The sequence below is a fragment of the Phodopus roborovskii genome, unplaced genomic scaffold (assembly GCF_943737965.1).
Source record: "Phodopus roborovskii unplaced genomic scaffold, PHOROB, whole genome shotgun sequence".
Taxonomy (NCBI): domain Eukaryota; kingdom Metazoa; phylum Chordata; class Mammalia; order Rodentia; family Cricetidae; genus Phodopus; species Phodopus roborovskii.
In genome coordinates this window covers 49,883,280-49,902,397 of record NW_026126433.1, presented here as the reverse complement: position 1 = coordinate 49,902,397, position 19,118 = coordinate 49,883,280, and the positions used below count along the sequence as shown (strand labels likewise).

General features: G+C 45.6%; 2 protein-coding genes across 2 annotated transcripts in view; both read right to left on the bottom strand.

The window, feature by feature from the left end:
- The window catches only part of Lin9 (lin-9 DREAM MuvB core complex component), a 215,063-nt gene that overhangs the window by 96,560 nt on the left and 99,385 nt on the right, over window positions 1-19,118 (bottom strand). The window lies entirely within an intron of this gene.
- The window catches only part of Acbd3 (acyl-CoA binding domain containing 3), a 29,667-nt gene continuing 25,609 nt past the window's right edge, over window positions 15,061-19,118 (bottom strand). Inside the window, exon 8 of the mRNA XM_051186433.1 lies at window positions 15,061-17,082. Within this exon, the coding sequence (XP_051042390.1) occupies window positions 16,871-17,082 (212 nt within the window). The 3' untranslated portion in view covers window positions 15,061-16,870. The remainder of the gene's footprint in view (window positions 17,083-19,118) is intronic.

Genomic DNA, 19,118 nt, shown 5'->3' with positions numbered 1-19,118 from the left:
ACATACAATCAACTCACCACCCATCACATGGAGACACTAAGTTGTTCAAACTGGCCTTGAACTCAACCTGTAGCCCAGGTAGGCCTTGAACTTTAAATTTTCCTCTGCCTCCAGAATAGCTCATGTGAGAGGCCTGGGTCACCAGCGATGTTTTCTCAAGAAAGGTCCAACTAGCAAGACCAGATTCTGGGAGTGAAGGCTTCATTTGAGTCTCAAGTTCCCTTAGTTTTTCTTTTCTTAAGGCAGGAATCTTACCTAGTCCAGGTTGGCCTTGAATTCTCTATAATGCCAAAGCCTGCCTTAAAATTTGCATACTCCCGCCCCCTTCTTCCAAGTGCTAACTTTCCCTTCCCATCTCCTGTCATTCTGAAAGGACTTGCGGGCAGCAAATGAACAACAATGGTTTCTGCTGATGGGCACGGAGGTGGTGGGGAGTGGTGGCCGGAGCAGGTGTTCCGTTGGAGACAAGAAGCTGAGCTGCCAATGTCCTCCAGCTTCCAGAGCCCGGAGAGGTGCCCCGCAGGGCTGACTAATGCTATGAACCGGTGTGGGTGGCAGTAAGGGGTGGGAAGTAGACCTCAAGCTGAGCAGACCGGGATAGAAGCCTGAAGTCGCAGTCTGGAAGGTTGAAGGGCCAGTGAGAACCACACAGAGCAGCCACCGAAGGGGCCCAGTTGTAGGAACCCCGCGCCAGGTGGAACAGAAACTTGACTCGGTGCTAGAGTGGATCAGAAGGACCAGGAGCCACCCAGGTGCCGGGCAACCTTTGCAGGTCACAGCGCTCTAGTTGCTGGGTCATATCTACCGCTGGCACCGTCCTAGCTTCCATTACTACAATGCTTGAGTGCTTGAGCCAGTCACCCAGTAAGAGAAAAGGTTCCCTTTGGCTCACAGCGTCAGAGGTTCCCGTCTGTTACCCAGATGCTCCAAAGCTCCACTGTAGTGGTCCATGGCAGAAGGGTTCGGAAGATGAAAGCCAATCACGTTTCAGGGAAGAGGAGGATGGGATCCCACTACCCGATTCTCGGGGGACCCCCCCTTAGTGGTTGCATCACCTCCCAGTGATTCAATTCAAACCACAGCGGCCCTGTAGCACTTTTGCCCGTGTCATATTTACAGAAGAATAACATCTGAATCTGATGGGAGATCTGAGCCTGATGGGAGAGGGCCTGCATCTTATTCTCTGAGACATTTTACATTTTTTATTATTATTATTATTATTATTATTATTATTATTATTATTCCTATGCAGGTCTGCGTACTGGTAAGAACTCTTACTGAAAAGAAAGGTGGGCTTCGGATTGTGGTTGCCATGCGCATGGGCAAGATCTCAGCCTGGGGAGAGGAGTGCTCTAGGACCTGGAGGCTCCCTGCTCCCACCCTCTTTGACACATAAAAGGCCCTTGTTATGTCCCCGCAGGGAGCCTCCAAAGGTCTCCAAGCCACCTCTACTCTACTGCCTTTGGAGGGAGCCTCGGAATCATACCCCATCACCCAGGCGGTGCTCGCTGTCACAGCCACAGACCCAGTTCAAGTAGGGCCAGCACCTGGCAGAGGTCACACAGTGACCCAGCTGGATTCTCGGGCTGCTGTCCCTGTTGGCTCTGGTCCTGGAGAGGGCTTCATGATGGCCCTGCACAGTGCCAGCACCACTTGGCCACCCTGTGCAGGAGCACCGTTTGGCCGGCCGGGTCTGATCTCCCTGCAGCAACCTGGCTTGGGTTCCGTGCCCCGGGCGGAGGTCCTACTCGTGGCGGCGCTCGTGCGCCCTCTGGTGGCCATTTTGGGAGACTGGGCGCCGAGTCCCCAGACCGCAAAGGGCGGGGTGACCCAGATCCACAGACCCACAGAGTCTCCTTGTTTGCAGAAAGGAATCATGCTTTCGTTGACACTTAAGTTCCTGGAAGCCACTGGGGAACACCTGGGCCACCAAACAGGCGAGGAGTGCCCCCGAGTCCTGTGCTCTGGGAGGAGCGGGCGGGGACCGCGTACCCAACGGAAATGGTGGCTATTGTGCCCTCCTACTCCCGTGCCGCGGATCCGCCCCTGGATGCTACGCACCCTGGGTGGGAGGCCTGTGACCAGCAGGTCGATGTGGAAGAGCCTCTAGTCACTGTAGGGGACGTGGATGGTGGCTGATCCTACCCCTCTTTCAAATTCTCCCTTGTTTACCGAACTTATCAGAGGTTGCAGATCAATACAGACTCGGTTCTTTGGCTCTTGCCTGGAAATGTGGCTCAGGCGCCGCTGTGCTGCCCTGGCAACCTGGGAGGGTCGCTCTGCCCAGGCACAACCTTGAGCTGAGACCCTTAACCCGGTCAGACCCAGGCAACTTTCCGCGTGCTGCTGCGGCGTGTTGTGGGGGCGGCCGGGCAGCGGGAGGGAGGTGGGAGGGCGGGGAGCTGCAGAGAGGCTGGCCTTACTCTTGGTTCTGCTGGGGACCTGGAAGGAAGGGAGCTAGGTGGGGAGGGAGCCTCAGTAGAGTCCTTTCTACAGAACCTGCTGCCTGATGGAGCGGGTCCTTAGCTCTGGCTGGGTAGGGGGGACGATGGATGATTTGAGTCTGCAGGAATCTCGAGGCCCCCAGAGCAAGGGGTGTCCCTGGGGGGGGGGAGCAGTCATTCCTCCTTGTACAGCTGGAAAGAAGGATGGTTAGGTGGGGGGGAATGTGAGGAGTTTGGCTAACACAAACAAATGAAGTTTGTTTCAGAATTCTGGAGGCTGAGTGTCTAGGGAGTATAGTTTCATTGGTAAAGTGCCATCTGGCATGCAGGAAGGCCCTGAGTTTGAGTCCCCAGGTGGCATAAAATCAAACACGATGGTACACTCCTGTAATCCCAGCACAGGGCAGGTGGGGACAGGAGGGTCAGAAGATCAAGGTCATCTTTGGCAACAGAGTAAGTTCAGAGCCAGCCTGGGCTATGTGACCCTGTCTCAAAACCAAACCAAACCGCTGTTGTGGGGGTTGGGAAGGCTGAGATCAAGACCTGGTGGTGTTTGGTGTCTGGGGAGGCTGTGTGTCCCCTCCTATGATATGATGACACTTTGTTGTTTGTCCTCCGACCTCTGCCTCTTCTATAGGATCCTACTGGGGAGGGATCACTGAGAGCCTGCCTGATGCTGCTCCTGCCATGCATGCAAGCAGGGCCTTTTTGCTTATGTGGCCTATGGCCTTTAATGCTGGCCAGGTGGTGTTACTTACTGACTTCTTGTAACACCAGGAAGGGCCACACACTTGGCTTCAGCCCCCAGAGGTCTGGGCAGTAGAAAGCAAGCAAGAAGCTCAGAACTCCAAAGATGGAGTGGATGGTACCAGGTTTGGTGATGCTGCCCTTAATCCCAGCACTCAGGAGACACAGGTACACAGATCTCTGTGAGTGCAAAGCCAAAAAGTAAAAAAATAAGAATGGAGCCAGGAGTTGGTAACGGAGGCCTTTAATTCCAGCACTTGAGAAGCAGAGGCAGATCTCTGTGAGTTCGAAGCCAGCCTGGTCTACAGAGCAAGTTCCAGGAAGGCTCCAAAGCAATACAGAGAAACCCTGTCTCAAAAATCTGATAAATAAATAAATAAGGATGGATTCATGTAAGCACTGTGGTTTGGAGCGAGGGAAAGGGGAGACTGTGTCATAGTACAAACTGGCCTGGAACTCACTTAGTAGCCCCAGTAGCCTGACACTTTAGTCAGTCTTCCTGCTTCAGCTTGCTGAATGCTGGGATACAGATGTGAACCACCATGCCCAGCTCACATTATTATCCTTCAGTGTGACTGGGAGAAGTTTCTCCAGTGCAGGTCATCTAGGGTACCACAGAGTGGACACCAGCATTTAGTGGACGTTTGTATTGTTTTTCTCTGCTGCATCGTCAACATCAGAGACTCTTTGCTGCTTGTTCTTTGAGGCAGGATCCCACTGTATAGCCAAGGCTGGCTTCAAACTTCCCACCCTCCTGCCTCAGCCTCCAGAGTACTGAGATTGATTATAGGTGTGAACCAAAGCTTGTCTTGTGGCTCAGTCTGAGGCTGTGTTGGTGCCATCTGTAGGTGTGCTGATTTGGTGTTGGCCAGGCACCTGGCAGTGTGTGATAAGCTAGGTGCTGGGTGAGAAACTGGGCTGTGGACTCGGGGCTATATACTGATGGCTTGTCCCAAAGAGGGAGAGAGGGGAGGAGGAGGAGGAAAAGAAGGAAGAGGGAGGGATAGTAAAGGAAGGGCCCACTGACAGACTGGACCAGTAAACCACTTATTGCCAACCCTGAAGGTCTGAGTGGGATCCCCAGGACCCACACGATGGAAGAGAGATCCATCCCCTGCAAGTTGTTATCTGACCGCCACTCATTCAGTGGTAAGTGCCTCTACCCCACTAAAATGAAGATTTTAGAAAGGGAACCAAGGCGGGATGTGAGACCAAGTAAGTCCCTGCATGTCCAAATGTGCCCACTAGGTGGAACCAAAGCTAATAAGATTGTCTTCCCTCCCAGGCGGGCTCCCAAGAAGAACGAACAAGGTCTGACCCCTCCCGTCTGGTTCGCTCATGGAAGACCAGGATGCTCTCTTGGAAACCTGGCTGGAATGGGGCTGGAATGCAGGTTGTGGCGCAGACTGCAACAGCCCAGGGGAGCTACAACTTCTTTCTAATCTGCACAGGTTCAGAAAGCGCTCCCATGGAGGAAGGGTAGGAACCTGCAAATCTGGCCACTGTTGACCTCTGCAAGAGGAACCAGCTGCCACAGAAAAGAAAACGCAGGACCAGCTGGAAGAGCCGCCATGTTGGGCTTGAAGGCTCAAGGATGACACTACAAATTACCCTTGCCCCAAATGGAATGTGCTGTGTGGAAAACTGGAAAGACTAGTGGACACCAGGCAGGGTACAAGTACTGGAGTAAAAAAATGATTTGAAATCCTTTAAATCCTCACCCACATAAGGAAGGGCCTGTCTTCGTCTTCGTGTATCTAGGAAAGAACAGCAGCTGCAGTCACTAACTGCAAAGCCAGCCCCTGTCAGCCACCACCCCCTGCAGGGCCCACATCTGTCCCTCTAGCTCAGACTCCAAGTACCAGAGACCAAGTTTGCAGAGCGCCAGCTGTAGACTCAGTAAATCCTGCAATGTATGTGATCCCAGGAAGGATCCTGGGGAAAATGGGTGCTGGCAAACCGAAACAAGTGCCAGTGTGTCCCCAGAGACAGCTGCTGCCTCTTCTACCTCAAGCACTTCTGACAACATGGGCTGGACAGTTCTCCTTGGATGCCGGAGTCTGTTTCTTTCCCTTGGACCTGGGAGCTCGGGACTCAGTTGTGTGTGTTTCCTGATGGCAAGGATGCACATCTGACCATCGATCTGGGAGAACCCCCAGAGAGACCGGAGGTGTCGGTAAGGGGCTCAGAACAGGAAGCAGTTCATGAGACTGAGCAAACTTCCGGTGACCCCCCCCCCCACTGGCCTTGAGCCAAGCAAGCTTACAAGGCAGAGCGGAGATGAGTTCTCCCAGGCCATGCTGTGCCGCGGGTTAATAAGTGAACCATATTAAGGTATTTTTCTCATTTCTATTTTTCAAGTGGAAATTGTTTCACAACACCTCTATTGATGAGTTCTTGTTAATTTGACAAACTAGAGTCCCGGGGAAGAGGTAACCTTGGGCTGTTCACCACTGGGCAGGTAGCCTGGGTCATATAAGAAAGCTGAGCAAGTTATGGAGAGCAAGCAGTGGTTCCTCTATTGTTCCTGCTCAAGATTCCTGCCCCGCTTCCCGAGATCATGGACTGTGATGAGGACGTGTAAGCCAAACAAACCTTTGCTAATTTGCTTTTGGTTGTGGTGTTTGCCATAGCAACAAAGAGCAAACTAGACCGGAACCTGATAAAACACAAGACCCAAAGTTCCTGGTGGCAAGCCATCTCTGTTTGCTTGGCACTACACGTTTCCGGGACTCCAGACTTTAGAGTGGCAGTGGCAGCTCACACCTGTAATTAGCTCTCAGGAGGGCGAGGCAGGGGCTGTGGAGCAAGACTTTTCCACTCCCCCACCCAAGACTTTCAGTACCTACAGTGACAGAACACTAGAGCAACTGCACCAACAAAGTGGGTCTCTCAAATTCAAAGGTGCATCAGAGACACCCGGGGGCTTTCAAAAACACAGGCAGTGATGGCCGGCAGATGTCTTACCCCCAGAGTTTCTGGTTAGGTAAGGGTGGTGTCTGACACTTTGCATTTCTAACAAGCTTGCCTCTGTTGGAAGCACGAACTTCCAGAAGGACTGGTCGCAATGCAATGCTGGGCCTGGTACCTTTAAGTTCCAAATTATTGCTGATCCCAGCATCTCCTCCAGGGGCTGGCCCAGCAGGGTGACAGAGCAGAGGACAGCAATGTTAAACAAGAAAAAAGCCTGGAGCCTTCCTGAAAGGGTGAGTGTGCCCTTTGGCAACAAGGCTCAGCCCAGGAGGGCCAGGCCCTGCCCAGTGAGAGCCAGGGGTCCATTTGTTGAGAGTTGAGGGCAAGCTGAAATGGGCTCCACAACACCAGCTTTGAGTGCTTCAAGACCAGCCTCTGGGAAAGGAAACCAGTGGCTGGAGTTTTAATTCCAGAAGCTGCAACCCCATTTTTTGAGTTGTGGGGATGGAATCAAGGGCCAGATGCAGGCTGGGCACGGCACTAGCCCTAGGCAGCACAACTGGCCCTGGGCTCCCTCTTTTTCTCTGGTTTTGCTGATCTTCCTTTCCCTAGTTCTCAAGTCCTGGGATTACAGGGCCGTGCAGCTGAGCCTGGCCCTTGCCTCGTCTAACTAGGCAGGCTATAGGCAGGATATGCCAAGGCTGATCACCGAGAGCAGGATTTCCCCTCTGGCCCCTCCCTCTGGGCTGGAACTCTGCTCCCATGCAGTTTGCAGATGCCAGGCACTGGTTCAATCCTCCCCAAGGTCTTACACAGCTGAGGCCTTGAACTTTACTCCTCTTGCCTCCATCTCCCAAGTGCTGGCATTACATGTGTGAGATCCCATGCCCAATACATATCGTACTGGAGATCAAACCCAGGAATTTGTACTTGCTAGGCAAGTACTCTACCAATTGAGCCTGGCAGGCAGCCCCGACATTTTCATATCTACCTATCACAGTATTTTGCTCATATGTGTTCCTTCATTATTCTTCCTACTGTGGGTCTCTGTTCTTTTCCAAAGAGTCCCCCTTCATTTTCAAGTCCTATATTTACATGTATCTATATTTCTTGTATTTTTTATTGTAAGCTCAACATGTATACATATTTCTAATTGTGTATCAGCTATAGCCCAAAATTAAGCCCTAAAGAGATTGAAGCTGTTATTAAAAACCTCCTCTCAAAACAAAACCGGTGGTGGTGGTGCACGCCTTTAATCCCAGCACTTGGGAGGCAGAGGCAGGCGGATCTCTGAGTTTGAGGCCAGCCTGGTCTACAGAATGAGTTCCAGGACAGGCTCCAAAGCTACAGAGAAACCTTGTCTTGGAAAACAACAAGAAAGTCAATGCAAGCATTCATATGGAACCATAAGAGACTATGGAAACTAAAGCCATCCTGAGGGGTAAGAACACTGTTGCAGTATTAAATACCTGACCTCAAAACAAAAACCCGACTTCAAATCATACAACAGAGCTACAATGATAGACAACCTCGTGCTTCCGGAGATAGACAAGTAAACAATGGAATACAACCGTTGACTCTGAAATAGCAGAGCTATGTCCACTTACACCAAAAAATAGGAACTTACTTCACAAATAGGGCTGGCAAAACTGGGAATGGAGCTGTAATTCTTAGCTTTCACCTTGCACAAAACTCAGTTCAAAATGGATCAAAGTCTTTTTGTTTTGTTTTTTGATTTCTGAGACAGGATTTTTCTGTGTAGCTTTGGAGCCTGTCCTGGAACTTGCTCTGTAGACCAGGCTGGCCTCAAACTCACAGAGATCTGCCTGCCTCTGCCTCCCAAGTGCTGGGATTAAAGGCAGGTGTCACTACTGTCTAGCCAAAGACCTTCTCTTAAAACCCAAAGCATTGAAAGTTTCCCAGGAAAACACGGAATCCCCTGAAAGATACTGGGCAGGGAAGAACGTTTTACACAGAACACCAACAGCACAAGAACTGACTCCAGCATCACTGCAAGGGCCTGTATGAATTAAACAATTCTGCACAGCAAAAGACACAACCAGCAGCCCACAGGATGATAAAAAAATCTTCACCAGCTTCACTTCCAACAAGGGCTAGTATTCATAATATACAAAGAACTGCAGAAAAACGTTTGTTTGTTTTGAGACAGGGTCTCACTATGTATGTAGCCTTGGCTAACCTGGAACTCCTGGAGATCTGCCTGCCTGTGTCCTTGAGATCTTGGATTTAAGGTGTGTATCATTACACCCAAAAAGAATTGCAGACATTAAACACCAAGGAAATAAAAATTACAACAAACAAATGGTCAAATGAACTGAATAGACAGTTTTCAAAAAACAAAATCTCAAATGGTTAAATAACTATTTCAAAAAATGTTCAACAGCCCTAGCCATCAGGAAAATGCAAATTAAAACTACTTCGAGGTATTATCTCACTCCTGTCAGAATGGCTGTCATCAACAAATCAGACAATATTGGGGAGGATATGGAGAAAGAGATCCTTATTCACTGTTGGTGGGGTTGAGCTGATCCTGGTGGCACACCCCTTTAGTCCCAGCACGTGGGAGGCAGATCTCTGAGTTTGACACCAGCTTGGTCTACAGAGTGAGTTCTAGGACAGCTAGAGCTACAGAGAAACCCTGTCTTGAAAGGAGAAAAAAAAAAAAAAAAAAGACCCAGGCACTTGGGAGGCAGAGGCAGGGGGATCTCTGTGAGTTCAAGACCAGCCTGGTCTACAGAGTGAGTTCCAGGACAGGCTCCAAAGCTACACAGAGAAACCCTGTCTCAAAAAATCCAAAGGGGGAAAAAAAAAAGTACTAAATTAGCGCTTGTTGTCCAGTTTCCATGAGTTTCTGACCGTTGGCATGTAGGAAGGTGATAGCTTTGACACATTGGCCCCCTTTGGAGGCAATGTGGAATTCATGTAAGAGCAACACAGGTCTAGGCAGACAGCTCAGTTGTAAAAGCCATTTCTTAGTTCAATCCCAGCATCCATCTAAAGATCTGGATGTGTCAGTGCTGGCTCAATCCCAGTGTGTTGGGAACACAGAGACAGGGGGATGGATACCCAGTTTCTTTCTTTTGTTTTGTTTTCTTTTTCTCTGTGTAGACCAGGCTGGTTCCGAACTCACAGAGATCCGCCTACCTCCGGAGTGCTGGGTCTAAAGGCATGCACCACCACTGCCCAGCGCCCAGCCCAGTTTTAATAAGTTGTTATTGAATGTGACAGAGACCCTGACGGAAGCTGCTCCCAGGCTGTGAGAAGCCTAATGACCTTCCTGTCCCCAGTTCAGCACCTAGTTACACACACCAGGCTGAGGCACGATTAACAGGGGGCAACAGGATGACAGTCTGTGGCTGTGCAAAGCCAGTGATCTTCCCACACAGCTCTGGCGGGTATCAGGGCCAATGGAACCCCCGCTGCCCACCACCTGTGCCACAGCAGCCCCTTTGGCAGCTTTCCCGGTGCCAAAGTCTACTCCCTGCGAGAGAGTGACACTCCTTACAGGGGAAGCACCTGCCTTTCTTGTTGGAACTGGCACTAGTCCCTCTGCTCATTTATTGTAGCAAGGTCCAAAGGTAGAAAAACGGCCCACATGTCCACATCCTGTAGCAGGGTTCTGGGGGATCTGAACAGCCTACTGAGGGTGTGCAAAGGCTCAACGAGGCAACTTCCTCCCCCATTTAACTATTTTTATTGCTTATTGGCTGCCAAAGCTGTTTTGCACATACTTCCTTCAACCTGCCAGGAACATCCTTCAGGGCTAGCTCTCATTTCCCAGATCATCAGAGGTCACAGGTCAACAGGAAGACAGATTATCTCCCTAGAAGTGTGGGGATGGTTTTCTCTCACAACACAAGGGCTTTTCAGGAAGTTCAACCAGCTGGGGTGGTTATTTTCTTGTTTTTTGAGACAGGGTTTTACTGTGTAGGCCTTGCTGATCTATAGATTAGGCTGGCCTTGAACTCAGATTGGCCTGCCTAGGGATGGTATTTAAAGGTGGGCATCATCACCACCACCCGCCAGGCTCTTTTTTTTTTTTATCCTGAGACAAAGTCTTGCTATGTGACCCTGGCACTCAGAGTAACCCAGGCTTGAATTCATGATTAATGATCCTCCAGCTGTAGAGAATCTTTTTGGCCTTCTTCTTACCCACTTTTTCCCTTCGAGAACAATAGAATAGTGACTGGGGGGGGGGGAAGCTCTCCGCTAACTCCAGCCCTAGGAGACCTGACTTCCTCTTCTAGCCTAAGGGCACCTATACTAAGGCTCACACAACCCCACAGACACATTAAAAAAAGAAATAAAGTCAGGCAGCAATGGCACACAAACTCAGTGAGTTCCAGGCCAGCTTGGTCTACAAAAAGCAAGTTCCAGGACAGCCAGGACTGTTAAACACAGAAACCTGACTGAAGACAAATAAAAACAAAACAAAAAAACAAACAAAAAAAAAAAACAAAAAAAAAAAAAAGAGAAAACTAAGCCCCGTGTTGGTGGCACATACCTTTAATCCCAGCATTCTGGAGACAGAGGCAGACAGCTCTCTGAGTTCCAGGACAGCTAGGAGTATAAGAAACCTGTATGGTAGTTTGAATATAACTGGTCTCCTTAATCTCACAGGGTGTGGCTTTGTTGGAGGAAGTGTCACTGTGGGGGTGGACTTTGAAGTTTCCTATGCTTAGGATACCATCTAGTGTCTCAGTCCACTTCCTGTTGCCTGTAAGATGTAGGACTCTCAGCTACTTCTCTAGAACCACGTCTACCCACACCCCGCCACGCTCCCTGCCACGAAGATGCACTATACCTCTGAAACTGAGCAATCACCACCACCTCAATCAAATGCTTTCCTTTATAAGAGTTGCCATAGTCATGACACCCTTTTTTGTTTCTCAAGACAGGGTTTCTCTGTATTGCTTTGGAGCCTGTCCTGGAACTCACTCTGTAAACCAGGCTGGCTTCAAACTCGTAGAGATCCACCTGCCTCTGCCTCCCAAGTGCTGGGATTAAAGGCGTGTGCCAACAACATCCAGTTGGTCATGATACCTTTTTACAGCAATAGAAACCCTAACCTGAAAAACAACAAAATTAAAATATAAGTAAATGGACAAACATAAATCTAACAGTATAGTGAAATATTTTAGTTTGCAGAGCAAGGATGTAGGAAAAGGGCAGAAGAATAATTCTTGCAAGCGGAATATAGAAAATCGTAAGGCATGAACATTGACATGGGAGGACAGAACAGAAATTATGAAAACAAGAAAGTTACTATGGTGAGGGGGCGAGTGGTCATGCTAGACTGATCTTGTTAAATAGGGCTGGTTACAGCCAAGAGAAAGCCAGAGTATGAAAAAAAGTTTCTCACAGGTCTTGGCCCACAACAAGGAAATAGGCCCCCAACCCTGGAACAAATGATTCTAGATGAACAGCCCTGTTTGGGTCACTCCTGGCCAATGGACGCCAAGGGACAGTCTGGGGACTTTCCAAGTCATTCTATGGTTTATCCTTTGAATAAGAACAGGTCATACCTAGGTGACCTCTCAAACATGAGATCATACTTTGTAATCAATCACCTTGTGCCCCATGCATGTATGCTGATTGTGGTCTTCTCTTTAAAAGAACCTGGACCCTTTGAGGGATGCGCAGCTTTCCCCGAGATTGCTGTCACCTGAGCACACTCATTCAATAAACACCTCTTCCTTGTTGCATCTCCTGGTTTTGGTGTTTGTGTCTCGGGGCTCTCCCACCGGCCCATCAGGACCCTGGAATTAGGGTTCAACAATAGAAACTTACACATGGAAATAAGCAAAAATATATACAGGAATGAAGACTAATAACTTAAAACATCTATATACACACAACATGCACACTAGGATTGGGAAATGCTTTTAATTTTTTTTACTTTGTGTGCAAGTGTTTATGTGGGTAAATGTGCTATGGTGAGTGTGGAGGTCAGAGGACAATTTTCAGAAGCTCTCCTTCCACCCTATGGGTCCTGAACTCAGGTCCTTAAGATTTTTACCCACTGAATCATTTGCCAGCCTTGTAAATTATACATATGGTCTATGTGGTCCTGGCTATCCTTGAACTTGCTATAGAGACTAGTGGTCTCAAATCCACAGAGATCCATTTGCCTCTGAGTAATGGAATTTAAGGCACACATCACCACACCCAGTTTAAACTCAATTAAAGATAATAAACTCATATAAAAGTATTCAATTGATGGCTCAGTGGTTGAGAGTGCTTACTTTTCTTGCACAGGTTCAGGTCCCATCACAGGTCACAACCATCTGTAACTCGTTCCAGTGTATCTGACACCCTCTTCTGACCTCTGGCCACCAGGTAGACATGTGGTACACAGGCATACATGCAGGGAACGAACACACACACACACACACACACACACACACACACACACACACACACACACACACACACACACACAAATAAATAAATCTAAAAGAGTTTGCTAAATTGAAATAAGTAAAGGACACAGATAATTTTCAGGAGAGCCAATTCAAACAACAGAAGGAATGCTCTATCCTATTAGTGGGTACCAGGGAAACACAGTGGAATATTATTTTTTTAGAACTAAACTTTATTATTGTGTGTGTATGTGTATGAGAGCATACACATGCCACAGTTCACATGTAGAAATTAGAGGATGACTTTGTGGAACGTGGATCTCTCCTTCTACCCTGACATGGGGTTCGGAGGAGGAACTCAGCTGGTCAAACAAACACAGCAAGAGCCTTTACCTATAAAACCACCTGAAAATTCAAAGTTCCAAATACTTCCTGAGCACTGATGCACAAATGGAGAAAAATCTCTAACTAATCTCACTTGATGGGTTACAGTCAAATGCAGGCAGACTCCAAGTATTGGATGAACTTTTCTTCAGGCTATGAGTATAACATGCATATTAAATTATTAAACAGAAATGACTAACATGCTCACACTCAGGCCCCAAGATGTCTCATAATATCTATAGAAACATTCCAATATCTGAAAAAGTCTAAAACCAAAAACATTTGTGTTACCAAGCATTTAGAATATTGGTTATTTGATTTGTATTTACTATCTGCAAAAGTTTTCCAAAACAACCTAGAATTTCTTTAGATTTATTTTTATTTATGTGTATGCATGTATGTGTTTGCACTAGTATGCTCACAGGTGTATGGGTGCTTAAGGAGGCCAGAAAAGAACATCAGCTTCTCTGGAACTTGAGTTATAGTTGTGAGCAGCCCAATATGGGTGCTAGGAATTGAACCCGGGTCCCCTGGAAGAACAGTACAAGCTTGTAACCACTGAGCCATCTCTGTAGTCCCTAGTTATGCTTTTAAAGTTAAAAATAATGTGTGCATGTATAATCCAATGTGTACATGATTTCAATTTGTATTTCTACCCCATTTTGACTGCCTACATTCAAAATGTAATGTTCAGCCTTGGTTCATGCCTATGGTCCCAAAACATAGGAGGCTGTGGCATAAGGATCATTGTGAGTTTGAAGCCAGCTCACAAGTACCATGTGACCTTGTAAAATGGAGGTAATTTAGTGTACCTACATTTTATTATAACTGGAAAATACGGTTAAGTGCTTGGAAATTGTCAGAGCAAAGCGATCAAAGCTTAGCAACCAAAAACCAAATAAAGGAAACAAAACAACCCAACTCAGCAAAAGGTTTGCAAGTAAATATATGAGAAAAAGTCAACAGGAGCTAGAGATACTCAGAGGTTAAGAGCACTGGTGGCTCTTCCAGAGACCTGGGTTCACTTCCCACCATCCACATGGTAACTCCCAGCTGTCAAACTCCAGTTCCAGGGTGTCCAACCCCTCTTCAGGCCTTTGTAGAAAGTAGGCGTGAACACGGTGCACAGGCATACATATAGGCAGAACACCCATACACATGCAAATTGATTAAAAAGTCTAACACTGGCTAGGTATACTCTTATACACCTATAGTAAGTCTGAGGCCAGCCTGGGCCACATATCAACATCTTAATGTCTAATACTAATTCATACACATTTTAAAAAGTTGGTGAATAGAAGTAAATTAATATTTGCTCTACTCCTAATAGATATACTGGCATACATTTTTAGGTTGCATTATTAAAAAAGCTTTGGAATGAAGCAAAGATGGACTGGGCTGCTGAAGCGTCACATCCTAATCTTCAGAGACAACTGCAGCCATTTGTCATCTGGGAGCAGCAGCTTTCCCTCGTCTGGAAGATGTGTGGTGAAGACTCTGAAGTTCGGCCCCTAAAGTAAGTGCTATCACAACAGCTCCCCTCAACTGTTCTTGGGTTTGACACCAAGGCACACCACACGGCTTAGGGATCAACAAAATCAACTCACTCCAAATTTCAAAAGGAAAAACAAAACCAAACTAAAAAACAAACAAAACTTTAGTACCTTGCATACAGTGTGGTGGTCTTAAGCTCTGTAACCATCTAGCCCAATTAGAGGCTACACACCCCAGGAGCCATTATAAAATAAGACTATGACCCCCATGTCACAGCAAAGGCCACACAGGGCAGCTCTGGAAAGTCACTTTATAAGCTGGTCATCTGCAGGTTGAAAAGCCAACACTTCTGGACGGGCGTTGGTGGTGCATGCCTTTGATCCCAGCACTCGGAGGCAGGTGGATCTCTGAGCTTGAGGCCAACCTGGTCTACAGAGCTGGTTCCAGGGCAGGCTCCAAAGCCACAGAAACCCTGTCTCGAAAACAAACAAACAAAAAACAACAACAAAAAAGAAAAGTCAAGTCTGGACAATTTAAAATCCATTGTAACTCACAGAGGAAACTAGCTGATCAGAAACAGTTTGGTGTTCTTCAAACAGACAAACAGAAAACACTATCTAAGGCATTAAAAAAAAAAAAAAAAAAAAAAAAAGTTAAATGCTTCAGGGAACTGTATTAACAGAAACATCAACAAGTTACAGATAAACATTTTAATTGATTAAATATATTACTTTCAAGATCTTTTGGAAATCGCACTTGAACGGTACTAATCAACAGCCAAAGGCAATAAAAAAGTTTAGAACCAAAAATGTTCAGATATGAACATGTGACAGAGACTGCTATGTAAAGTGATATACACTGCTCCCAAGAACAATATTTTTAGAAGATAATTTATCTTAACATGTGCAAGGACAAAATTGTAATCAAAGGCTGAAAGAAATATATATTAGTGCCTGCTTTTTTAAAAGTTTATTTTACATTTTAAATACAGTATTTTTCTCATTTAAAAAAATCCTAACTCTGTGGTTTCTATATATACAGAAGAGCTGTGTGGGGCAGCCTAATGAACATTCTGGATGTAACAGCATAGACATTGGACTACTTCTGAATCAAAATTCAAAAACACAGACTAAGCACTGGTTAGGAGGAAACAATCCAGTTTCTTAAGAGAACAGAGTTAAATACCTATAAAACCAGGTATTAAAAACAGACAGAAGCGCAGCTGATGAAAATCTCCAATACCCTGAATGTAGTGAACTGAGCACACTGCAGATGGCCAATGGGATCCCAGGTGGAAGTGTGGTCTGTGATGTCAAAACTAAACCTAAGTTTTCAGTGACAAAATAATACAAGGCATATACTGTCTCCATCTCTACTTACCCATCCCACCCTCCCTCTGGATACTTAACTACTTGCACAAATTAGAAATAATGAATGTGGATTTGTTTTCCTAAGAAAACCAAAAACGTACCTTTTCCCATCAGTAAGACACACTACAGATTAAAACTGTAACATTTAAGCACAGGCCTGTGCATTTCCAATTTTCTCTAGTATGTAATTCCAAACTGGAATCGTGGAGTCTGTGCCCTAACAATAAATAGGAAGGGGTTTGGACTGTCCCTGGCAGTGATTTTCTATTAGTGCAAAGGTACTCCTCAAATGCTGAATTACATTAAATGATTTTGCATATTTTAATTCAGTAGGTGCCAATGTGAGTTCATTAACTCCTGGCTGTATGCTTTTTACACAAAACAACTTCAATTTGAGATGTTTCACAAAGCTATATATATATATAAAATCAACTAGTTTTGTTAGCAGTAGTGTGAATGGCAAATGGAAGAAAAGGCCTGAGAGTCTGAGGGACCTGGTAAAAAGGATGCTGAGCTGACCTATGTACCTTTACATGTCAATTACCTACTGGGTTTGAATATTCTAAGTTTAAGATTCTCTCAGAAAATAATTCTCTGTAACATAACTAACTAAATAGCTGTATCCGAAGCAAAAACAACCTGGGTCACTCAGGTAAGACCAAGTTGAGGCCATTTCTTTTTCTCCTATAATCCATGAAGTCTTGAGTTTTTAAGTTTCAAATTGTTGAGCTTCAAAGCTGATGTAGACTACAACAGCAGCATTCCCAACAGTGCTGTACCTGTGGGCTCTGGGAGAACACAAGGAGCAGACAGCAACGGAATAACCACCAGCCAGGTCAGGTCATCGCTGGGACGTTTATTTGGAGACTGAGTACACGTAGCTCATGTACTTCCAGTATCCACCAGTGGCTCTGCTGATCAGCACCCAAGGGCTAGATGAGTCTTCCGAACTGCTTTTAACATCAGAGCATCAATGCAAAAGAGTCTCAGGAAATCCTGGTTCCCAGCAAGAGTTCACAAACCATCAGAACAAAATCAAGAAGGTAAACACTTGACTCCAATGTGCCACAAAAGTTGAAAGAAATTAATGTCGTCTTCTGTCCAACCTTAGACTCCAGGCTCTGAAACATCAGCTTTATCTAGTATAATAGACTCTGTAGTAGACTGACTTGGACCTCCACAAGGAGTAGGAGTTATCAAACTTGAGGAGATAGACTCCCCTCCCTGGATACTGGTGACTGCCTGCATACACTTCCTCATGACAGTCCCGCCGGTACACAGGCACAATCTCATCTAGCAGAGGCTTGTTAGCATTCTTTTTGGCTTTCTCTTCACAAGTGACATTTTCTGTGAGAAAGAGGAAAACACAGACACAGATCAAATGACAGATCCAGGAAAATCACCTTACTCATCAAACAATGAAATTGCATTCTCTGAGGAATTGTTTGTTAGGAATTAAGTCAGCCTCCCACTCTGGCCGGAGTCCAGTGACAGCCATCGGGTAGGGTAACAACCTGTACCCCAGTCCTTTGGTTACTACTGCTCACGTTTCCCAGCCTTATTTTTCCCATACTCTACACATCCAATTCCTAACTCCTACTTACATAAAACTATCTTGTTCATGCAACACCAAAGATAATGTTGTGCTGATCTCTTCCACAAAGAGACCACCTTCACTTTGGAAACAGTGGAAGGAAGCCTAGGCAGACTACTATTTCTGTGTATCTTAATATAAAAACCATAGTAGAGAGGCATTCAGAGATAGCGACAAACTTAATTATTTCAACTAAGCCTATTTAACACAGAGATAATACAAGTGGATAAAAAAAATCAGCTCTGAACACAGACTGTTACTGTTAATAGTTTTCTGGGATATAATGATAACAAGATAAGGAAAAAACACTTCCAGAAGCTTATAATTATGCCAAACTGTTTCAGTCTAAGATATTAAATATAAACAACCCCAAGGAAAATAGGTCAAGGGTACTTCAGTGTAGAGGATAAAAGACTTTTTTTAGGTTTACAACATGGCAGAGTGAATCCTGGCAACATTAATTGTACGTTGATGGCCACAGCCAGGAATTTTAGAAGCATAAGAAACTCTCAAGGGGAATTTAAGGAAATAGGACCAATTATATTTTGTGGCACCTTGGAATAGATCTTGGAACATTAGTTAAAAACTAAAACTAAAAAAAAAAAAAAAAATCTGAATAAATACAAATTTATCAACACCATTATCAATAATGGTTCTTTAAGATATTGGGGGGCTGGAGAGATGGCTCTTAACTGCTGAGCCATCTCTCCAGTCTCAAGAACAACCTGTTTATTTTTAAAGTCACATGGACTCATATCCATTCCATGCCATTTCCAAGAATAGTTCTTAAACCTATTTTAATACAACTGTCATGAAACACTACAGTACTCAATAAGGACTACTTCCAAGCCACCTTGACACATCAGTTAGTTTTAAAAGATGAAACCAAGGTACTTTTCTACTCTCACAGGCTGGGGACTACAGTCCCTGTGTCCATCTCAATCTTACTTGTCTTGTACAAACGTCACTAATCCTGGCTTTGCCAGCTAATGAAATTAAGGAGAGCTGTTTCTCAAAGATCAATGCATCAGTTTAACTTGTTTCTTAGACCAAGATAATTTACTAAAGTTTTTCAAAACTCCTAATTCTGTCTACTATGATGAAACAAAAAGTCACACTCTTGTCAACAGTGGTTTCCAAAGAGAAGAATGACTGAAATCTCTTACATGGGGTACTCTAGTGTAGTTTTCTTTATTTACACAACTATTCTATCCAGTGTTTGGGAGGCAGAGGTAAAGGCAGGGAAGACCAGGAGTTCAAGGCTATCCGTGACTAACTATATAGTTAACTAAAAGCCAGCATTGGGTACACGAAGCCCTGTCTCACCCACTCTCAAAACACAGAAAAGGAAACACAGGAGAGGAAAAGCCAGCTGGGGTGGCTCACACCTATCATCTCAGCACTTGGTACTAAAATGGGAGGATACTGCTTTTAAAATGAAAACATTATTATCAGAAAAATAAATTCAAATAAATTCCTTTGCTGACAAGAATTCTCACTTGGTCTTTCAAATGTTTTCAAAATGGGGCATGGTGGTATTCCACTGGTACTATGGGTACTATGGATACTACTCCCTGCTACTATGAATGTTGAGTCCACCAGTTTAAGAACAGCTTGGGCAACAAAGCAAGATCCTGTCTCAAAAACAAAATATACAACCACAAGCTTCAAAGTGATTTAATATATTTAGCTCATCAACACAAGGCTGTAAGTAAAACAACATCCTGAAAGTAGTAAAATAACATGCTGCCAAACAGTTTCCTGGCATTTAGAGAAACTCATGCTCAGA